This window comes from Echiichthys vipera (genome assembly GCF_963691815.1).
Source record: "Echiichthys vipera genome assembly, chromosome: 7".
NCBI lineage: Eukaryota > Metazoa > Chordata > Actinopteri > Perciformes > Trachinidae > Echiichthys > Echiichthys vipera.
This window is the reverse complement of record NC_139832.1, coordinates 17,710,192-17,729,650: the sequence shown is the minus strand read 5'-3', so window position 1 is coordinate 17,729,650 and position 19,459 is coordinate 17,710,192. Positions and strand designations below refer to the sequence as shown.

The window sequence follows — 19,459 nt, the reverse complement described above, 5'->3', positions numbered from 1 at the left end:
CCTACATCACCTCTAGCTGCACATTATGGCTCAGCAGCATCCTGTTTCATACCACCAGCCATCAATTCAATACATTATCATAAGGTGCAATGGTAGATTCCCACACTGTATATACACTATGAATGTGAAAGTTCAACTTGACCACTGACAGTTCAATCTGAGATAAGACAAGAGATAAGATACTTCTTATTAGTACCACAGTGAGGACATTTTCGAGATTCAGGTGTGCTAGGCTGCATTCACATGAGCAATTCCCCGTAGGGTGTTGCTGCAGTGTGGGAGTGTCACTTAAATTGCCCATTTATGTGAAATACTGTTGTGCTCCTTAACCCCCAAATTTAAAAGTATATCTATATTTCACAATTATTGGTTTTCAGTGTGTCAGAGTCTTTTTATAATCTTTCCAACTGCACCAGAAGGCAGCATCATTTCACAGCAGTTAAATGGAGTGAGAAAAGACGGAAGGACTGTACTTTTTGACGGAGCTTGTTGCAGGAAACAGTCAGCTGTTATATGAGCAACTGTGTTTTTTACCCGCATAGTTTTTTTTTTTAACTTTCTTGTACCACAGCTGTTTTCGGCCCTGGTCCTATGGTAGCGGTAGAGGCCAGGGAAGTTCACTGTGTCAGTGCTCTCTCACCAGCACTAAAAACCGAGTGATAAAGTCTAATTACCAAATACATAGGTCACATAGGAAGACCAGAAACACTGACTAATCAGAGCAGACTGGGTTTTTTTATGAGGGGGCTTAAATAAACAGGCACTAAAACATGTTTCAGACAGAAGGTGAATACAGGTAAATTCAGACAGATGTTTCATGAACATTAAAGCCTGTAAACATGTTCTAGAGAAAGCCAAAATACAATTATGAACCTGAAAATTAGCACAAAATGGGACCTTACTACCTGAATTTCTAAGAGGATGTCCTTCCCTCTGGTGAGTTTGCATTTTCAACAGTCTTTCCTGTAAATCTTATGAATGTTGAAAATATCTGGGGTTCCCTACAATAGCCATCTGGGAGCATGATACACAGTATGGATCCAGAAAAAAAAGACAAATAACACTGACCTCACAAAGCATGAAAAGACTCCCTCTGTAAAACAACATCTGTTACTGTCACCTACTGTAGAGAGGCCCTCTACCCTTTAACCTGTCCAGTGCTTTCAAAACCATTCATCAAGTTTGGCAAGAGACTTGCGAGTCAACAACACAATGAGCAGTAAGAATGCACTGGAATATTCCCCAAAGCAATTTCAGTCAAAAGCAACTGGACTTGGTTATTTAGGAAGACGTTTCACCTCTCATCCAAGAGGCTTCATCAGTTCATGTGCGCATCTGACCAGGCTGGGACTGGTATTCCTAGACAAATAACCAAGTCCAGTTGCTTTTGACTGAAATTGCTTTGGGGATAACGATGACCTGGACAAATTCACAGGCAGAGAACATTCACAGGCTCACTGGAATATTGTGCACTGGATGTTTGGAATGTGATGTGGATCTGTTGCCACTTACAAGATGATTCTGATGACTCCTCTATCACCAGATGCATAAATTAAAATAATCCAAAAAGGGGTACAGAGGTCTTACAGAAAGATTCAAATCTCTGCAAGACTGAAGCTTGAGATAGATTTTCACAATGATTCTACGTGTTACCATCAAGGAGAAAGCAGTGGATGCAGATATGTTGGAATCTCACTGGTTCCTCAAAGCACAAATCAATAGAATAATATAATCATCAGATAAATTGATAAGTCAGCTTACTTATCCAATATACAGCACTTTGGCAGCTGCTGTTGAACAAAACCTGATTTTTCCTGAAGGCAGAGTTTTCATTTAGTTTCTGTTGTCTTGTTTTCGTTTATGCTAAGATCTGGATTGCCGTTTGTCATCTACCACTTGTTCCCTGAGCTGCTGTAACAATTTAATTTTCTACACAGTAATCAATGAAGTAGATTCATAAACATGGCACTCCAGCTAGCTATGACAAAAAACACAATAAAATATACACAATGCAACTAAATGAATCAATGCATTTTAGGGCGCACTCATACTGTCCGCCCGTACCGTGCCCCGGGCTTTAGGGGAACTTATCCCCCCCTCCCTCTCCCCCCGCTGGCCAGCCCGTTTGTACTCATACTGCCTGGGCCTCGCGCAAATGCTTCTTGCCTGTCCATACGTCATCATGCCGTTGATTGACGTCATCGCGATGCATCGCTTTGTTTACAAATCTTTCAATAGACCTCTGCGTTTTTGTGCGTCTTGTCCGACTGTTTTTGAATGTTTTCATCCGACCAAATCTGCATTAAACACTCCACCTCCGCACCACACCAACGTGAACCTTGTCCACGCATGGTCCGTCTTTTTTTTTTTTATATGTCCGAACAGGCGCACATAAAATGACGTCATTGCGATGCGTCGCTTTGTTTACAAATCTTTCCAGAGTTTTTGTGTATCTTGTCCAACTGTTTTTAAGACCAAATCTGCAGTAAAAACTCCACCTCCGTATCACATCAACGTAAACCATTCGCCAGCATTGTTGTTGTTGTTAAATGTCCGCGTATGGTCCGTCTTTTTTTTTCTATGTCCGAACAGGAGCACATAAAATGATGTCAGAGCCGCCGTAGACCTCGTGCTCGTGCTCATACACGTGCGCACGCTCGCGCTCGTACATGTGCAAACACGCTTTAGAAAAGCCCACCTCTCTCAAACGGGCCGTGGTCGGCCAGCTGGCCGCAGCTAGGCGCGGAGCGGTTGCACTCACACTGGTCAAACGAACTAGGCTTTATCCGAAAAACCTGTTTGGGTACGGTACGGAAGGACAGTGTGAGTGTGCCCTTAGAGCAATAAATATGAGATTCATCCGGCATCCTGCAGAGATGTTGTTACAGAGGACAATGATCAATGAGCATACATTGTAGCCTACTGTATTAATAGACACAGAAAAACATAAATACTCTGATTTGTGCCGCAAGGTTCAATCTGGCCTCACCAGCAAGCTGAATCGACTGTTGTTGGAATTCTCCACAGGCAGCCGATGGACAAGGCAGAAGACCACACACATTGCACTGGCTGAACTCTGCAGTATATATAATGCATACAGTACACAGGGGCACAGATGCAAACACATTTCAAGATGACAGGCAACAAAGGTTAATGCACAAAATCTATGCAATCCTCTATGGACAGCACATATAGAGAGAGATGTTGGAACACTAAAATAAACCTGCAGGAGGCAAATACTTGTGGCTGCATGGAAAACCCTTGTGATAAAACCAGTTGACTTGGAATAAAATTTGCATTGGAAAACAGGAGCACTGCTCTACATGGCTGGTGGGGTGGCGCATGTGCGCATGTGTACACAAAACACACAACGCCTTAGGGCAGTGGAAGTCAAGTGACATGACTGCAGACCGTTTGGGACAAGCACATTCCTATCTCCTAAACAGAAAGACCAACATCCACATCCCCAAATATACAAAAACATACACCAAGAAAATCCTTCATTTTCATATTCATTTATGCTTTCTGTGCTCTGTTGTTCAAAAAGCCATTAGTCTGCTGTTCATTAATTCTTATGTTCAGTATAGAAACACCCAACAACATTTCTTACACACAGAGCCAATGGGTATCTCCTCTATCTTTCATTGTGTGGTGCATTTTACCCTCTGCACTCTTTTCTATTTAGTGCACTCATTCACTGCATTCTGTATTTATACATTCCAATGACGTCAGTCAGCCACAAAGCTTGGTATTATGGAGGTTACATCCACCCACTCAGTTACAGCAAGCAAGAGCGTCACACGAAGTGCATGTGCATGTGCATGCGTGTTAAATGCAAATAAAAACTACAGGCACACATTAAATACATGAAATTTAACTGTCTTCACCAATATGATGTATGTATGTTCATAGCCCCATGGTCCAGATAAAGACTTTCTCAAGTGAGGATTCAAAAGGATCAGAACCCTACGTATACTTCTATTAGGCTGGATAATAAACCTAGTTTACTGAATTTCCTTCCATTTTAAACCTAAATTTACTCATGCTGCAAGACTTTTTGTGAATCCTGGATCCTGGATCTTTTTTATGCTGATTAGCCTTACTGTGGCTAACAACAACAGCACAGTGAAATCCAGTTTATTAATAAATAACTTAACTTTATATTGACTATATGCTGTAAATACCACGTTGAGAAGGACATTTCATGAGAGAAAATGTATTTTAATCTGTACAGGTCAACGGTCATTAATTGCTAGCTACCTTATAACTATTCTAAATTATTAGCACTGCTGCAGCCTGCACTCCAAAGGGCCTTCATTAATAGTAAATGCCCTATCTCGAGCTGGGTAACAGTAATCCTCCTGAAAAGTAACACAATGCTATTAGTTTTCTGAAGTAGGCTCTAAATCAGTTCTATTAAGCACTGCCAATCAAAGTAAATGTCACCATTAATGAGATCTCTCTCGCTATCTGTCGGTTTATATATACATATATAACTTAGAAATACATCCATCCATCTTCAACCGCTTGTCCCTATCAGGGTCGCGGGGGGGCTGGAGCCAATCCCAGCTGACATTGGGCATGAGGCGAGGTACACCCCGAACAGGAAGACAGTCTATCGCAGGGCACATAGAGACAAACAGAGACAGACAACCAGTCACACTCACACCTACCGACAAGTTAGAGTCATTAATTAACCTAACACATGCATGTCTTTGGACTGTAGGAGGAAGCCGGAGAACCCGGAGAAAACCCACGCAGACACGGGAGAAGGAACCCTCTTGCTGTGAGGCGACAGTGCTAACCACCACTGTGATTAATTGATTAATCGTTTACTCCTCACATTTAAGAAGCTAAAAAACATAGTTAATCTATCATTTATCAAAATTGTTCTCAATTCATTTTATGGCAATTGATTAATCAATGAATCGCATAATCGTTGCAGCTCTAAAAACACTTGAAAAACAATGAGTATTGTCTGCAGGTATTCTGTCAGGCTGCATACACCCCAACAACCTCCACCAATAACGTAGGGTAGCCTTAGAGGGGAAACCTAAAACATTTAGCATTCTGGGACTTCCTAGTAAGAAACGGTGCACAAAACAAAATTAGCAGCCCTGACCACTGGATGGATATAAATCATTATTTATTTTTTAGCCTATTATTCCTGTCAGTCCAGTCTTGCCCCCTTCTCACCTTCATTTTTTGAAACTCTATAGGAGTCCTGCAGAGGAGTAAACAAGGGATAAATCATTAAATAAAATATTAAGCCAGAATGCACACTATAGTCTTAAAACATAGCTTTACCAGTTGAAAACAAGAGCTCATACCACATCTTAAACCTTGCCTTTTACTCTTGTCAATCCAGCTTCTAGGTTATTTATCTCTCCCTCTACCTGTTTCGGAGGGCCTTGTGGCGCAGGCGGAGGACGCACAAAGCCAGACCCCATTTCTTCTTAGTGGTCAAACAAGAGCTTAACTCCATAGGGTCGGGAAGAGGAATGGACGTATGAACAGAGGACGCTGTACAGAAGTTACCGCACTCTGCTGTGGAGTCATGGACACAACAGTGGAGGGACAAGACAAACCCAGCCTCGAATTCCAGCTCAAATCACATGGGACTATGACACCCACCTGCGAAGGATCCTTCTCAAGGCCCATTTGCGTCTGGAGTGTGGGTAAGCAAATCGGCACTAATGCACACACATATAACATAGGCCGAGATGCATCTATTATTTACACAAACTGACGCACACACAATATCACATCCAGATCTTAAATGCAACACCTACAACACATTAACACCCCTCCATCTGCATAACCTTTAAAACAATCTTGTTACCAAAATACACCCTGAGCACTCTGAAAAGAAATCCCATGTCAATTACACTCCCAACCGTTGTTCCCCAAAATATTTAATAATATGATTTGACTGTCAGCTCATTAGCATACCAGTCTGCAGTCAAAGCTTTATGAGTAGAACGCAAGGCTTCCAGTTTCAAGACAACGGTCAGCTCTCCCGCAGAAAGACCAGTGGTGTCATGTGAAAAGCCAGCTGTAGAAGGTGCAGTTGATTAAAAATAATGCCATGACTGGGTTGCCCTAGTATCAGCCAGCTTGACCACTGATATCACAAACATCATCAGAGTTAAACAGAACTTTATATGTAAAATCAGTTCACTACTTAAATACATATGCTTTCAAACAAACAACAAACTCACACTGTATGGTCCACTCATAAAACCACAACTGTGAGTACTCACACTGTATATGTGTAAAATTCTAAATAAAAACGGCCCGTCGGCCCCTGCAGACAGTTCTTTTAATTGACAATTGTCAAAAAGATTTGTCTGAAAGCTCTGAGGCAGGTAGAGGTTTGTTTGCTAGCGGAGGTCTGTAACATTAACAACAGTTCACAATAATCATAACCCTTGAGAAAATGTAACATAATACGTTACTCAGACCTGCAAACTCACAAGAGGTGAAAAAGGTGACATGTTTCCGGATTAAATCCCTGTCGGGGGGTCTGGGATATTAAAATTCCTTTTTTTGATCATATGACCCACTTACTGTATAAAAACCACTTCTACTTTCCTTTTTGCAAAATATTCCCACCTGATTGTCTGTGGCAACATTTGCGGGCTAGATGTTAATGCGCAGCCATGTGACGCTGCTGACAGCGGTCGGTATGCCGGCTGAACTCGTCACAAACGGGTATGCAGCGTTTACTCGTAATCGGAAACCGGGAACTTTCGGAGTCAGGCTTGTAGTAAGAGCAGAAGTGTAATCGTAACATGTGTGTATGGATTTAATAGGGTAACATATAGGGGACGGACCGAAAGTCAATGAAGTTTACAAAAGAGCAAAAAAAAAAAAAAGTAATAATAATAATAAAAGGTCAACACACATAGTGACCGTGAATGTGACAAGATGGAGGACTCTGCCAGTAAGATGTAATTGCAGGCGAGCCTGTTCTTTCAAAGAGGCCTCTAAAAACAACATATCTCAATTCTTATGGAGTACAACTTTAAAAACCCAAAGATATTTACTTTACTATCATAGAATTACTCTTGACTCTCCTGATATATATATATTTTTTTTAATCTGTGATATTTATTTTGTTAATCATTTCAGCTCTGCCTTGTGACTTTGTCCACATTTATCTTAATTAGTATAGTAACATAAGTTAGCCACTCAGTGAGTTTAGGATATTTTTCTCTGATATTTGAATATTTCCATATACTACGTCCAATCTAGATGGTCTCCACATATTGGATGAGAGTATCCACATCAGGATGGCCACACCCAGCCCGCTGGTGAGTGCCTTACTGTTGTTACTGCCGCTTTAAAATTTTTAAATTAGAGGCCTGGGTGTGAGCTGATATGCAGAGTTGGCATGTTGACAATCAGGAAGTGTTTCGAGGGTCAAAGCTCTAGAAACCCCACCCACTCTGGGCCAATTTGGACAGACCAATATAAAATCACCCATGACCATGCTGCAGGAAGAGACAGCTGAACAGTGTTCTCAGACACAACAGATGAATATTGTTCTCAGTTATGCAGCAGACGAGTGACTCAGCCCTACAGGGCATAAAGCGTCGATGAGGGGTTATGTGTACACGTGTATGTGTTTGTGTACGTTTATGTGTGACTGTAGCAGCAGACAAAAGGAGACAAAAAGTGGTACCTCCAAATGCTAGCGCGATATCTTCTCACACACATGCATATGCAAAGCTGCACAAACAAACACATGTCCCCCACCCTCCCCAAAACACACACACAAACAGGCCATTATCATTCTACTGCTTCAACGCTGCAGCATCAGTAAAGATTAGTCCCCCGGTGACCCAGCATTACTCAACACACTGCGCAAGTCTGCAGAGAGCCAGCTATCTTCACCCTCCATCTTCCCTCACTTTTCCCCCTCTCCTTCCTCCTTCTGCTTTTTATCTTTGTCTATCAGAGGCTCCACGGTCGTCTCCATCGGCTCTCTCCTGAGGTCTCTGCTGTCCTTTCGTGTTTTCTGCTCTCTATGTCTCTATCTTTCTCTCCCCAGCATTATTCCTTAGGCTGCTGTCTTTTTCAGTCCCTCTAGGCTTCATGGGTTCATCTCTCTCCAAGGGCTTTCCTTGTACCACGTTCCTCTGCTCCTCCTTTATAAAAAACCTCCCTTTTTCTTCCCTCTCCCCCTTTGCTCACTCTTCCTCCATTTCCCTATTTCAGCTGAGTATAACTTACACAGTGTCGTAGCAGTAAAGTCGACTCAAAAAAAAGCTAATAGGCTGATGGCAGATAGCTGTAAAATTATGAGAGAAAGGCCCTGGCTGCATGCTAACTATCCACACTGCAGCTAAAGGCATTACAAAGTAAAATAGGCGAACTAACAGTGAATATTTTCCTCAATTTTTTCCTTCTACAAGCTCTTGTTGCATAATGAGAATGCATTCTAATAGCAGCATTGTTGGAATTGCTTATTAAAACCAATGAGTTCATCTTGGTTCACAGTTGGTGGCCAACAACATATTAATGATGCAAGTATTCAACCCCTTTTTTTTTTACCAAATAGGGTGTGTGTGTAGTAAACTTAGTTAGTTAATTTATAAATCCATGCTGGGTATATATTTAATTATGTTAGTTTCAATGTAACCTCTGGGGCTGATAAATGAAGCAAATGCAGAAAAGCCAAAAGATGCAGTTCCTCAAATGGCCACTTGAGGCTGGCTCTAAAAGCGAGTCAAGCCCCATTGACCCCCATGTTGAACTGCCCAACTTTTTAGGAGAAATAAACATGTCAACAGCCTGGTACAAAAAAACAACAACATCTTTGAAGTGAAATTTTTATATAACTCTCCTGTTAAAATTATATCAAGACTTAAACTTCTGCATAGAGACCACGTCCATATTTTATACAGTCTATGTTTCAATGTTGCACAAATGCACATTTTTATCAAAAATAATTTGATAACTCTTCTACAGCAACAATAAACATGACAAATGCCACCACTAGTGAACTGAATGAGATCTGGGAACAGAACAGAGAAACTAAATACCTCCTGAATGGAAGCATCACCAAGCGATCAAGGGAGATATGGAAGATTAAATAAGGGCTAGATAAGAAGAGAGAATACTGACAGAAAGAGAAAGATATAGCAAAGAGATGAAAAGATAGAAAGGGGAGAGAGTGAGCGATCTGACATTACCAGAGCAGCACAGGAAAGACCGGAATGCTGTTTATGTAAACATATTAAGTGAACGGGGACTTGGAGCATGGGACACAAACACACAAAGACTAAAGCAGTAGAAAAACAACCCAATACAATTATAATCTGTTTGTAATGTTGATCCAATGGCATAATTACTACTTTTTTAGACAAAGTAACATCATTTTAGTGGTAAACGGCTCAAAGCTTTTGGCGAAACTAACTAAATATTTTCAAAGTGGAATGCAGTAGTGTTAACAATAGGAAAGTGTGCTGTTACTGGTTGGGATAAACACATGACTCCAGGCTTTTGTAAGTGTTGTAGTAATGTAGGTGTGTGTATCTAAGGTAAACAGTCCCACATATTAGGTAAAATTGCCCACACCCTGACAAAAGAATTGGGAGAGGCTCTTTAGGTGTGAAAATATTGTGCCGGCAATGTGTTTTTTGTCACATTTTAGCCATTCTCGTGACATTAGCTCTAGCAATGGCAATGTCGGTCTGCCTGTCCACCACTGTGGTACAGACTGAAGTATCTAAACAACAATTGGAAGGATTGTCAAGACATTTTTTTACAGATATTCATGATCCTCAGAGGAAGAAACCTAATGAATTTGGTAATCCTCTGACTTTTGCCATATGCCGCCATGAGGTTGACATTCATGGTTTTGAGTGAAACGTCACGAATGGATTGCCATGAATTTTGGCATGAAAATTCATGTCCTCAGCTGTGTTGCTAATTAGCAAATGTTAGCATGCTAACTCACTAAACTAAAATGCTTTACATGATAAACATTAGCCATGCTTACCTCAGAAAGTAAGCATTGTCACTGTGAGCCTGTTGGCATGAGAGTGTTAGCAGTCTGTTGCCTTTGCACATGTAATAAATAGAATATGTTCTCAAGGATTTTCTTCAGTTATTAGTCCCATCCCACCACTTCAACAGTATCATCCAGCAGTGTATAGATTTTTCAACCACAGTGTGACCTTTGACCCTATACTACACTTGCTGACACCACAACCCTGCCGAGGCACACACGCCCGCTTAGGTTTCCCCTGGTCTGGATTAGGGCTGCAGCAATCAAATCTTTTTGTAACAGAGTATTCTACCAATTATTCCATCAATTAATTGAGCGATCGGATTAAAAAAATATATAATTTTGTGTAAAAACATATTATAATTTGCGATATTTTGCAAAACAAAATATTATGTCTGTGATAGGCCTATTTAGTTCGGTAACCTAACAGGTGTGTGTGTGTGTGTGTTTGTGTTTGAGTGTGCACATCTGCATGAGGGGGAGAGAGAGAGACGAGATGTGTGCGTGTTAAAGGCGGCGCTTGGTGAAATGGCGTTAATAACGGTGGCTTTGGGCTCAGATGCTGAAACATCGATGTCGTGCTGTTGTGGCATAACAGTTCTAGTTAACAGTGGACACATTGCACCGCTTTGGCTTCTTTTTTAGGTGTGAAATGATCCTCTGCCTTTTCGGGATGTAGTGGTGTGCATCCCCAACAATGATCCCTGCGCTGACGCGCAAGATAGGAATTAAACAAATCATCGAGGCAGAGATTTTGCCTCAAATTTTTGTAATCGAGTAACTCGATTAATTGTTTCAGCCCTAGATCACATGACCCACTCCTTGGGGTTATTGCCATGGCGACTGCGTTTTGCACACTACTCGTGAGGTGTCTTGTTCTTCGCTGCTGGATGATTGAGTCAGTGATTCCTATTACTGATTAACCACATAGGATTTCACTGAGCAAGGTGGAAATTCACAGTGTTATTCTGTGGGGACACTGACAGAGTTGCGCTATGCAGTCAGGTTAGACTTGTTTGCGAGGCTTGACAATTTCAGACCAGTTTCGACTACACATACACCTACATGCACTTTTATTTACCATCTCTACATAACTAAAGGGACTCTGAGGAATGGGAAAGATAGCACGCATGAGGATGTCTACTTCTTCGTCTGTCTCAAATGCAGCGTGGATAAATAAATAACATAAAAAGGAGGTGGCTGGAAAGAAAGTAGAAGTAGTCATCTGCTTCTTTCCACACATAAGCGAGGGGGCTGGTGGGGATAATGGAGGCCAGGAAGCCAGACAGGCAGGGCAGGCTGGCTAGTTTGCTAGCTAGAACACTGCCACGCTTCATTAGCTATTGTCATGTTGCTGCATGGCTGGGGCTGCTCATGTGTGTGTGTGTGTGTGTGTGTGTGTGTGTGTGTGTGTGTGTGTGTGTGTGTGTGTGTGTGTGTGTGTTCGTATGCCCTGTGTGTGTCTTTAGCAATGTGGGGCAGATCAGAGAAGATGGTGGAGGCCATAAAGGCCAGACGAAGCTACATATACTGTATGAATGTGATCGCTGCCATCATACAGTCTTCCAGAGCTGGATGTGATGTTGTCTGCTGCATCAGCCTGGTTTACTGACCACCTGGACACATTCCAACGCTTCACAAAGCATCCTTTGCTGCTCTATCTGCCATTTTCTCCTTCCTTCTGTCTTTTGCTTTCGTTTAGTTTCTTTCCAACTTTTTACCTTACTTTGAAAGCTTAGACAAATAGTCGATTCATCAATGAGGACATAATAATTGGCAGATAATTAATTGCCAATTATTTTGACCAATTGATCGTTCAAACCATCTCCTAAATAAGAATGTCAAAGCCCTCCTAGCTTCTGGCTTCTCAAACATGAATATTGACTGAATTAGGGCAGCAACTTACAATTACTTGTACTATCCATTTATCTGCTGGTTATTTTCTAGATTTATCATAGTGTAAAAAATTATTATTATTATATACTATTAATTGAATAACTGGTTCTAAATGGATTATGAGTTTTTATTCGGGACTGTTGTCAACAAAACAAGCAATTTGAAGAAATCACCATGGGCTCTGAAACGTGATCAAGAAAGTGATTGTTAGATTAACTAACAACGAAAACAATCATTAGTTGCAACCATATTTAGTGTCATAGAGCTGTTAAATCCTCGGGAGAAAAAAAGGGAGGCAGAAGAGGAGGCTGCACAGTATTTGGATGTATCCTGTAACTTGTGTTTCAACTGGTGTAAATTAGAGGAAAGAGGAGATGAGATGGACATTTTTAAGTAGTGTTTGAAATGGCTGTGTTTGTGTGTGTGTGTGTGTGTGTGTGTGTGTGTGTGTGTGTGTGTGTGTGTGTGTGTGTGTGTGTGTGTGTGTGTGTGTGTGTGTGTGTGTGTCTATGCTGCTCTGTCTGACCTCCCAATATCTAATGTCAGATTAAGGGGAGTTTCATCTATTAATCTGGATTTGTGATGCTACCTTTTGTATTTTTTTTACCAATCTGATTTTACCTCCCACCTTTCCTTTCACCTCTCCTATTCGTTTTCCCCTCCTCTATCCTTCCCTTTCCTCCTCTCTAATTTCTTTTCTTTTCACTACACTAAGTTAAAGACCCCAGGAAGGTGAGACAATCAGCATCAAAAACAGCAAGGTGTTCCCACCACCTCTCAGCACTTCTTCCTTTCATCGCTACAAGACCTAAAAGCCAGCTTTGCAACAAAGCTGGTAAACTCTTGACCTTTGGGTGTTTATTTATCAAACTTTCTGTTTAATCCTTAAAATAAAGAAAGCCTCTTCAAAGGACATAAGCCCTCCACCCAACAGTGTCGGTTATAACCTAAACCGATGTGCCGTCACTCCTAAGAAAGTAGCTTTAAGCTGCTCACACACATAAGGATGTCAAAACTCTTATATCACACACACACACACACACACACACACACACACACACACACACACACACACACACACACACACACACACACACACACACACACACACACACACACACACACACACACACACACACACACACACACACACACACACACACACACACACACACACACTCACTCCTTGTCCTCCATCCATCACCATATCTGCCATGCCTCAAGTGCCAAGTTACACAACAGGAATCATCTTCCTAATGCGAGAGCTCCAAGAGAAATTTGTTACAGTACAACCTATTGCTCTTTCAAAGCCAAATTCCATCCATCCTTTTGGTTTAACACACACAAGTTATCCAATCCATTCTGCATTATTGTTGATAAAACACGTAAGTGCACATCCCAGATGAAGAACTTCAGATATGTGTGTGTGTGTGTGTGTGTGTGTGTGTGTGTGCGTGCGTGTGCGCGCGCGTGTGTGTGTGTGTGTGTGTGTGTGTGTGTGTGTGTGCATGGTACCTAGGGCCCAGATGGTGTTGTAGACAGAAAACTTGTGCTGATATGTCCCAAAACACTGGCCCAATATAGACTCAAATATAAACAACAAAAAATAAAATAGAAATGTCTGAAGTCAGTTGATATAAAAACTGCAATCTGTATTACAAATACCCTACAAAAGCACAAGGTGAGCCTGAAGTTGCTTGTTTTTTTCCGACCATCAGCCCAATAACCAAATGGTATTTAATTTACAGTGATATAAATCAAAGAAATGCAGCAAATCCTTAGATCTTGAGAAGCTGAAAGCTGAAAATATACATTTCTGTCTTGATAAATGAGTGATAAATCCATAATGAAAATAGTTGATGAGTCATTTTGGGTTGATTTTCTCGTTCATTAATCAACAATTTTGTATACTACTATATTTACATATACTACATTCGGTTTGTATCAGGGGTGGCATTCACTGCTTCTCTCTTTATCTCAATTAGTTTGATCTTTTCAACATATCCCTTTCCATATCACTCTCTTTTTTGAGCTGCCAAATTATGCAAATGAATAGTATAATGATGCACGTATTTTTATGAAAAGCAAGACCTGCTGTGTTTGTTATCTGCATGTAACCAGCCCAAAAGGCAACCCAGCTGTCCATGTAACACTCACAAAGCTCCAGATCCCTCTCTGATCCTTGGCACACAGTTCAGCTCCAGCATTCAAATACAGCTTTGAGCATGGGGGTATAAGCAGCTTGTCTGTTCCTGACATTCATAACTGACAGTGCTATTGGGTATCTATGAATTAATTCAGAGAGAGAAGATGATAAAACCTCATAACTAGTTATAGTAACACACTTGTTTGGATACTCTCAGACTGCAACCTGAGATGACATGCATGCATTGTTGCTGTTGTGAGCCGTTAAAGAGGGCAGCAGTTTGTGTATGAGTGTAGCTCTTTGTTGTTACCTGCCATGCAACAAGGGGCCGCTGCATTATTCTTAATTACAGTCAGACGCCTGTGACCCAAACAATAGAGGAAGGGAAAAACTAGCTGAGTGATGAAATCCACAAACCTCACCACACGTGGGCTGCCAGATGATACTCTGTATTTATGTGTGTGTGTCTTAAGGTCAGGAATCCTATTTTCCTTGTCTAGAGGCTAAACATGTGAGTAAATATGAACACTTTCATCTATCACTTCACTCTTAGATGCCTTTCTGCAGTATGTATCTGTATTCACTGCCTGCTGCTCCAAATTAAACTTCACACAAAACTGCCAGTGTAACGCTGCTCTCCTCTGTGCCCAACTGCCCATGTAATAACGCCTGATATTGGAAGTGCCCATTTACTTCTGCCTATCTGTGTGCCCACTGTACTGTGTTTGAGTGTGCCAGTCTGGGGCCTGGCGCTAGATTGTGTGGATGGCAGCGGCTCTGCCCGATCGTACTTGGCACAGCATCAGTGGCTACCTGAGTCATTCAGTCTGCCTGCTCCTTCTCACCCTCCAGCACCCTACAGATCAAGCTCTTTCCGCATTCATACACTGATAGAGGAATGTGGGCTTGGTCCGATTAAATCTGAATGGATTCAGTTTCTTGTGTATAGAGTCAATAGGTTTGGACAAATGTCACAACTTTGTTTCGAGCAGTGAATTTAAACGCAAATCTGTCAGAGATGGAAACTACCAACAACAGAGCCTTTGTTCTCAGACATCTGTCTCCTCACCTGTCTTTCTATTAAAAAACATAAAAAAAACTTCCTTAATTGACAATTGAAGTGACTCCCAGAACTATGAGCCACTATGACAACAGAGATTTTCTAAATTAGGATCATCTAAACAACCTGTAAGAAATAAAATAGTGCTCACTTTGATCTTGTAAGTCTGCATGGGAGGATCTACTTTGACATGAATAGGTAAGAATGATTAAAGAGGCCTTTAATCTCTATTGAATAACAAGGGTGGATGGCTAACCTAGATACACATGCTCGTCATGTATTGTAAAATAATCTGTCAAGACAATTTGAGTGGGCATGTGTGTGTGTATGTGTATATGTGTGTGTGTGTGTATTTTCAATTAGCTACAGTGTGCCATGTGACTGGTGAGGCCTTGTGACTTTGCTATTCAAGCGCAACACAGTTAGTGGATGATTCAGTGTGTAATGTAAATATACGATGCATTACAGCTGGTCAAGATATGATCAAACTGCCTGTGTGCTGTATAGAAGTTGTGTGGCATTCAGAGGTGCCATTGTTCAGTAATGCCATGCACTGAGGTGCGTCATGTGGCGAGCTGTTGTCTTGCATCGCTGCTGAGATGCACTACTGCTGCTGCTGCTGCTGCTGCTGCTGCTGCTAATCTTGACGTGTGTTGACCCTCTTGCTGTGTAAGCTCTGTGCTCCTCTGCCATAAAGAGACAGAATGTGTGTGTTGGTGTGTATATGAGAATGTGTTTTTGTAGTTGTTGTCATAGATGTATAGCCACAGAAGGCGGTAACAGCTATGTCAAAGAGGTGAAAGGAGACTATGTTTACAAATGATATTTAAGTGTGTGTACAGTATGTATGTAAGATTGTTCTGTTTAGGCAGTCAAATTAAAGGTTACAGCACCATGCAACAATCAACTACTGCGTTTTCTCCCCCTCTATACAGTCAGACTGCTGTGACCCAGACAATAGAAGAAACCAGCTTAGGATACACAGACAGAAACAGAAAGAGGTGCTGAGGGGGTTTTGGGGGAAAGGAAGAATACAAAATAAAATGACAGAAAGAAGGACATGCACGCAGAGATATGGGAATGAAATGGTAGATAAGGACATAGGGGAGAAGGTGTTACCTTTCGGGGGACGAGGATTTCTCCGAGTTCACGGACATGAGCGGTGCCTGTTAGCCGCTCGCTGGCCGAGGGACCACAGGAGACGGCGAAATACAACAGAAAGCGGCTTCTCTCTTCTTTTTTTTACTCTTCTCTCCCTATCTCTCTCTGTGTGTCTGGGTAAAAGAGAGGAGAGGGTTACTGCCTCCCCTCCTCCTCCTCCTCTTTCTCCTCCCCGTCCTTTTCCCTCCTCCTCTTCCTCCTCTCTCTGTCTCTCTTGTCCTCTTGCTCAGAGGAGAAGAAAGGATGGAGGACAAATCTCTGCAAAAGGATAAAAAAAGAGCAGCAACTGTGCAGTGCACAATCTGGCTTTGTGTGTGTGTGTGAGTGTGTGAGGTGATAGCGAGAGCAGCAATGTCAGTCAGTCGCCCCTCCTCATGCCCCAGCCTCCTTCCTCCCTCCCTTTCCTTCCTTCCTTCTCCTCTTTCACCTTGCCTCTCTTTCACTTCCCCTGCTTTCACTGAAGCTCCTTTTTGTCTTCCTCTTCCCTTTGTGTCCTTCCTCTCTGGTGTTGCTGGTTGAACTGGGTGATGATGATGAAATAAATACACAAGCTCTAGATCCACAGTGTACGTCTGTTTCTGTCTGTGTATCCCTCCCTTCCTTCTCTCTCTGTGTCTGTCTAGCTGGCTCTATCGGGCCTTCTGCAGCTCTGCACAACAACAGAGCCCAGAGCAAGCTGGAACGTTCCACTCTCTGCACAGGCAGAGGGGTGTTGGCTTGTCACAGCAACAGGAAAATAAATGTCTTTTTCCTTCAGGCACGTTCTCCCCCCCCTTTTCCCCTCTGAATTAGTCAATCCCTTTCTCTCTCTCTCTGTCTTTCTCACTCTCTCTCTCTCCCAATTGCCTTATTACGACATCCTGTATCTCAGGGCAACGCCGCACAGAGCTGCCTTGCTTCTCCCCCCTCTTCTCCTCTCTATCTGGCATCCTCCCTCCTTTTCTCTAAACCCCATTTTCACCTCTGTCTTTTCGGATGCTGGATACACACACATATACAGTATTTACACACACACATCCTTTTCTGCCTCTATCCCCGTCCGTCTCTATTTTCTCATCATCTCTCTAGGCAGATGGATCTTCTTCTACATGAGTGAACAGTTCACAGAGAGGAAGCCGGAGGGTGTGCCATGATTGGGGGTCTGTCTCTTTATCTCAATCTGACCTCAATATTGGTGTGTGGGTATGCAGATGTATGTGTGTGCATGTATGTACACATGTATACAGTATGTATGTGTGAATGCATTTGAAAATACACAGCGGGGGTTGAAAGGGCATCCTGAGGTTATATGGGACTAAATATCCAGGGAGAGAAAGGGGGAAACACATACAGTACAGGACAAGTGTTTACAGTATCTACAGGTTCTTTCTCTAAAACGCTTGCGATTTTTCAAATGATGCGGTGTGCATAAGACTTTCAAACAGCAAAGGTTTATGGATAAATAGGAGTCAAATATAGCCTAATGTTAGATGACAAAGTTTTGTTTACCGAAAGAGATCTTAGCAAGGTAACTATCCCTTAATTATCTCTCTGTGTTTTTAGGCCAGTGCAAGCATGTTGTTAATTAATAAGCATGGCTGTTTATGGCAATATTAGATTTGTGTGATAAAGTATCTTGTTTTGTCAGATATTTAATTTGGTGGGTATTCCAAAAGAAGGCACAATTATCTGAATATTAGTTATGCTTGTGGCATGGCTCTGGGTATTGTCGGTTGGTCAGACAGTCGGTTGTTCCACCACTTTTGTCAAGACTGAAATATCTCAACAACTATTGAATGGATGTCAATAAATTTTATCTACATTCATGGTCTCCAGAGGATGCATCCCAATGACTTTGTTGATGCCCTGACACCTCCTCTGTTTAGGCTTAACTAAGATGGTGAACATGATAAACATTATACCTGCCAAAGAGTAGTATGCTGACAATAGCCTTTAGCTCACCACACCATTAGTGAGGCTGTAGACTCTTTTCAGAACAAAAGCAAATAGTTTCTATGAATATACCACGCATGAATTTAAAAGCTGGATTGATTTAAGACATACCAAACAATTAAATATTGACTTTTGCTCACAGAGTTTATTGATTTTCTTGGATGTCGTCATGGTAGCATAGAGCATAGAGCAATAGGCATGGATAGTGATCATTAGATCCATTTGGTCTTGTAACATAGGGCTTTTTTGATAAAAAAAAAAAAAAGTAATGACTATAAAGATAATGTATACAAAGAGAGCAACTGGGGAAGTATAGAAGTCGAGTACAAAAGAGGGAAAAACATAGTTTGTTGTCAGTGTAACATTAGGAAATCATTCATTTCCAAATGCATTAGCTAGCATTATGGTATGGACATAATATGTCTCAGAAATTACATGTAGGTGTATATTGTAAAAAATGACCATATTAGATAAGCAATAGCCTAACATCAATTATTTCTTATCTCAGCCTATTTCTCAGATCGATGTTTAAAGTTGTACTCCATAAGATTTGAGATACGTTGTTTCTAGCAACCCCTGTGGCGGTAAGATGTAATTGCAGGTGAACCTGTTATTTCAGAGCCTCCATCTTGTCACGTTCATGGTCACTATGTGTGTTGACAATTGTGTTTTTTGCTCTTTTGTAACACACACACACAAACACACACACACACACACACACACACACACGCACACACACACACACACACACACACACTTTAATGCAGCTGTGCTTCAATGATTTGCATCAAATCGAACAAAAGTCGTGTAAATAAAAATCTCAATAACTCATTTTAAGTCATTTCTGGTTTTAATTTGGGTTAATTCATTTGGACGACAGATGACAATAAGAAAACAAAAAAACACACAGTCACGATACAATTCCAATATAAATCATTATACTATAGTAATGCTGTTTCTATGTATTTATGTTTGTATGTATATACACTCACCGGCCACTTTATCAGGTGCACCTGGTGCCTAATAACGTGTCAGTGTGGCCTTCTGCTGCTGTTCCCTCTCTGCTAGAAAGTAGGGTGTGTTGTGTGTTCACAGATGCTCTCCTGCATTCCTCTGTTGTAACAAGTGGTTATTTGAGTTACTGTTGCCTTTCTATCAGCTCAAACAACTCTGGCATCAACAAAGCATTTGCGCCGACATTGCCGCTCACTGGATAATTTCTCTTTTCCCGACCATTCTCTGTAAA

General features: G+C 41.5%; 1 protein-coding gene across 2 annotated transcripts in view; it reads right to left on the bottom strand.

The window, feature by feature from the left end:
• The window catches only part of srpk2 (SRSF protein kinase 2), a 45,406-nt gene extending 28,783 nt beyond the window's left edge, over positions 1 to 16,623 (bottom strand). For both annotated transcript variants that reach the window (XM_083916311.1, XM_083916312.1), the window contains exon 1: positions 16,240 to 16,623. In XM_083916311.1, the coding sequence (XP_083772437.1) occupies positions 16,240 to 16,277 (38 nt within the window). In that variant the 5' untranslated portion in view covers positions 16,278 to 16,623. The remainder of the gene's footprint in view (positions 1 to 16,239) is intronic.
• Positions 16,624 to 19,459: the final 2,836 nt, after the last annotated feature.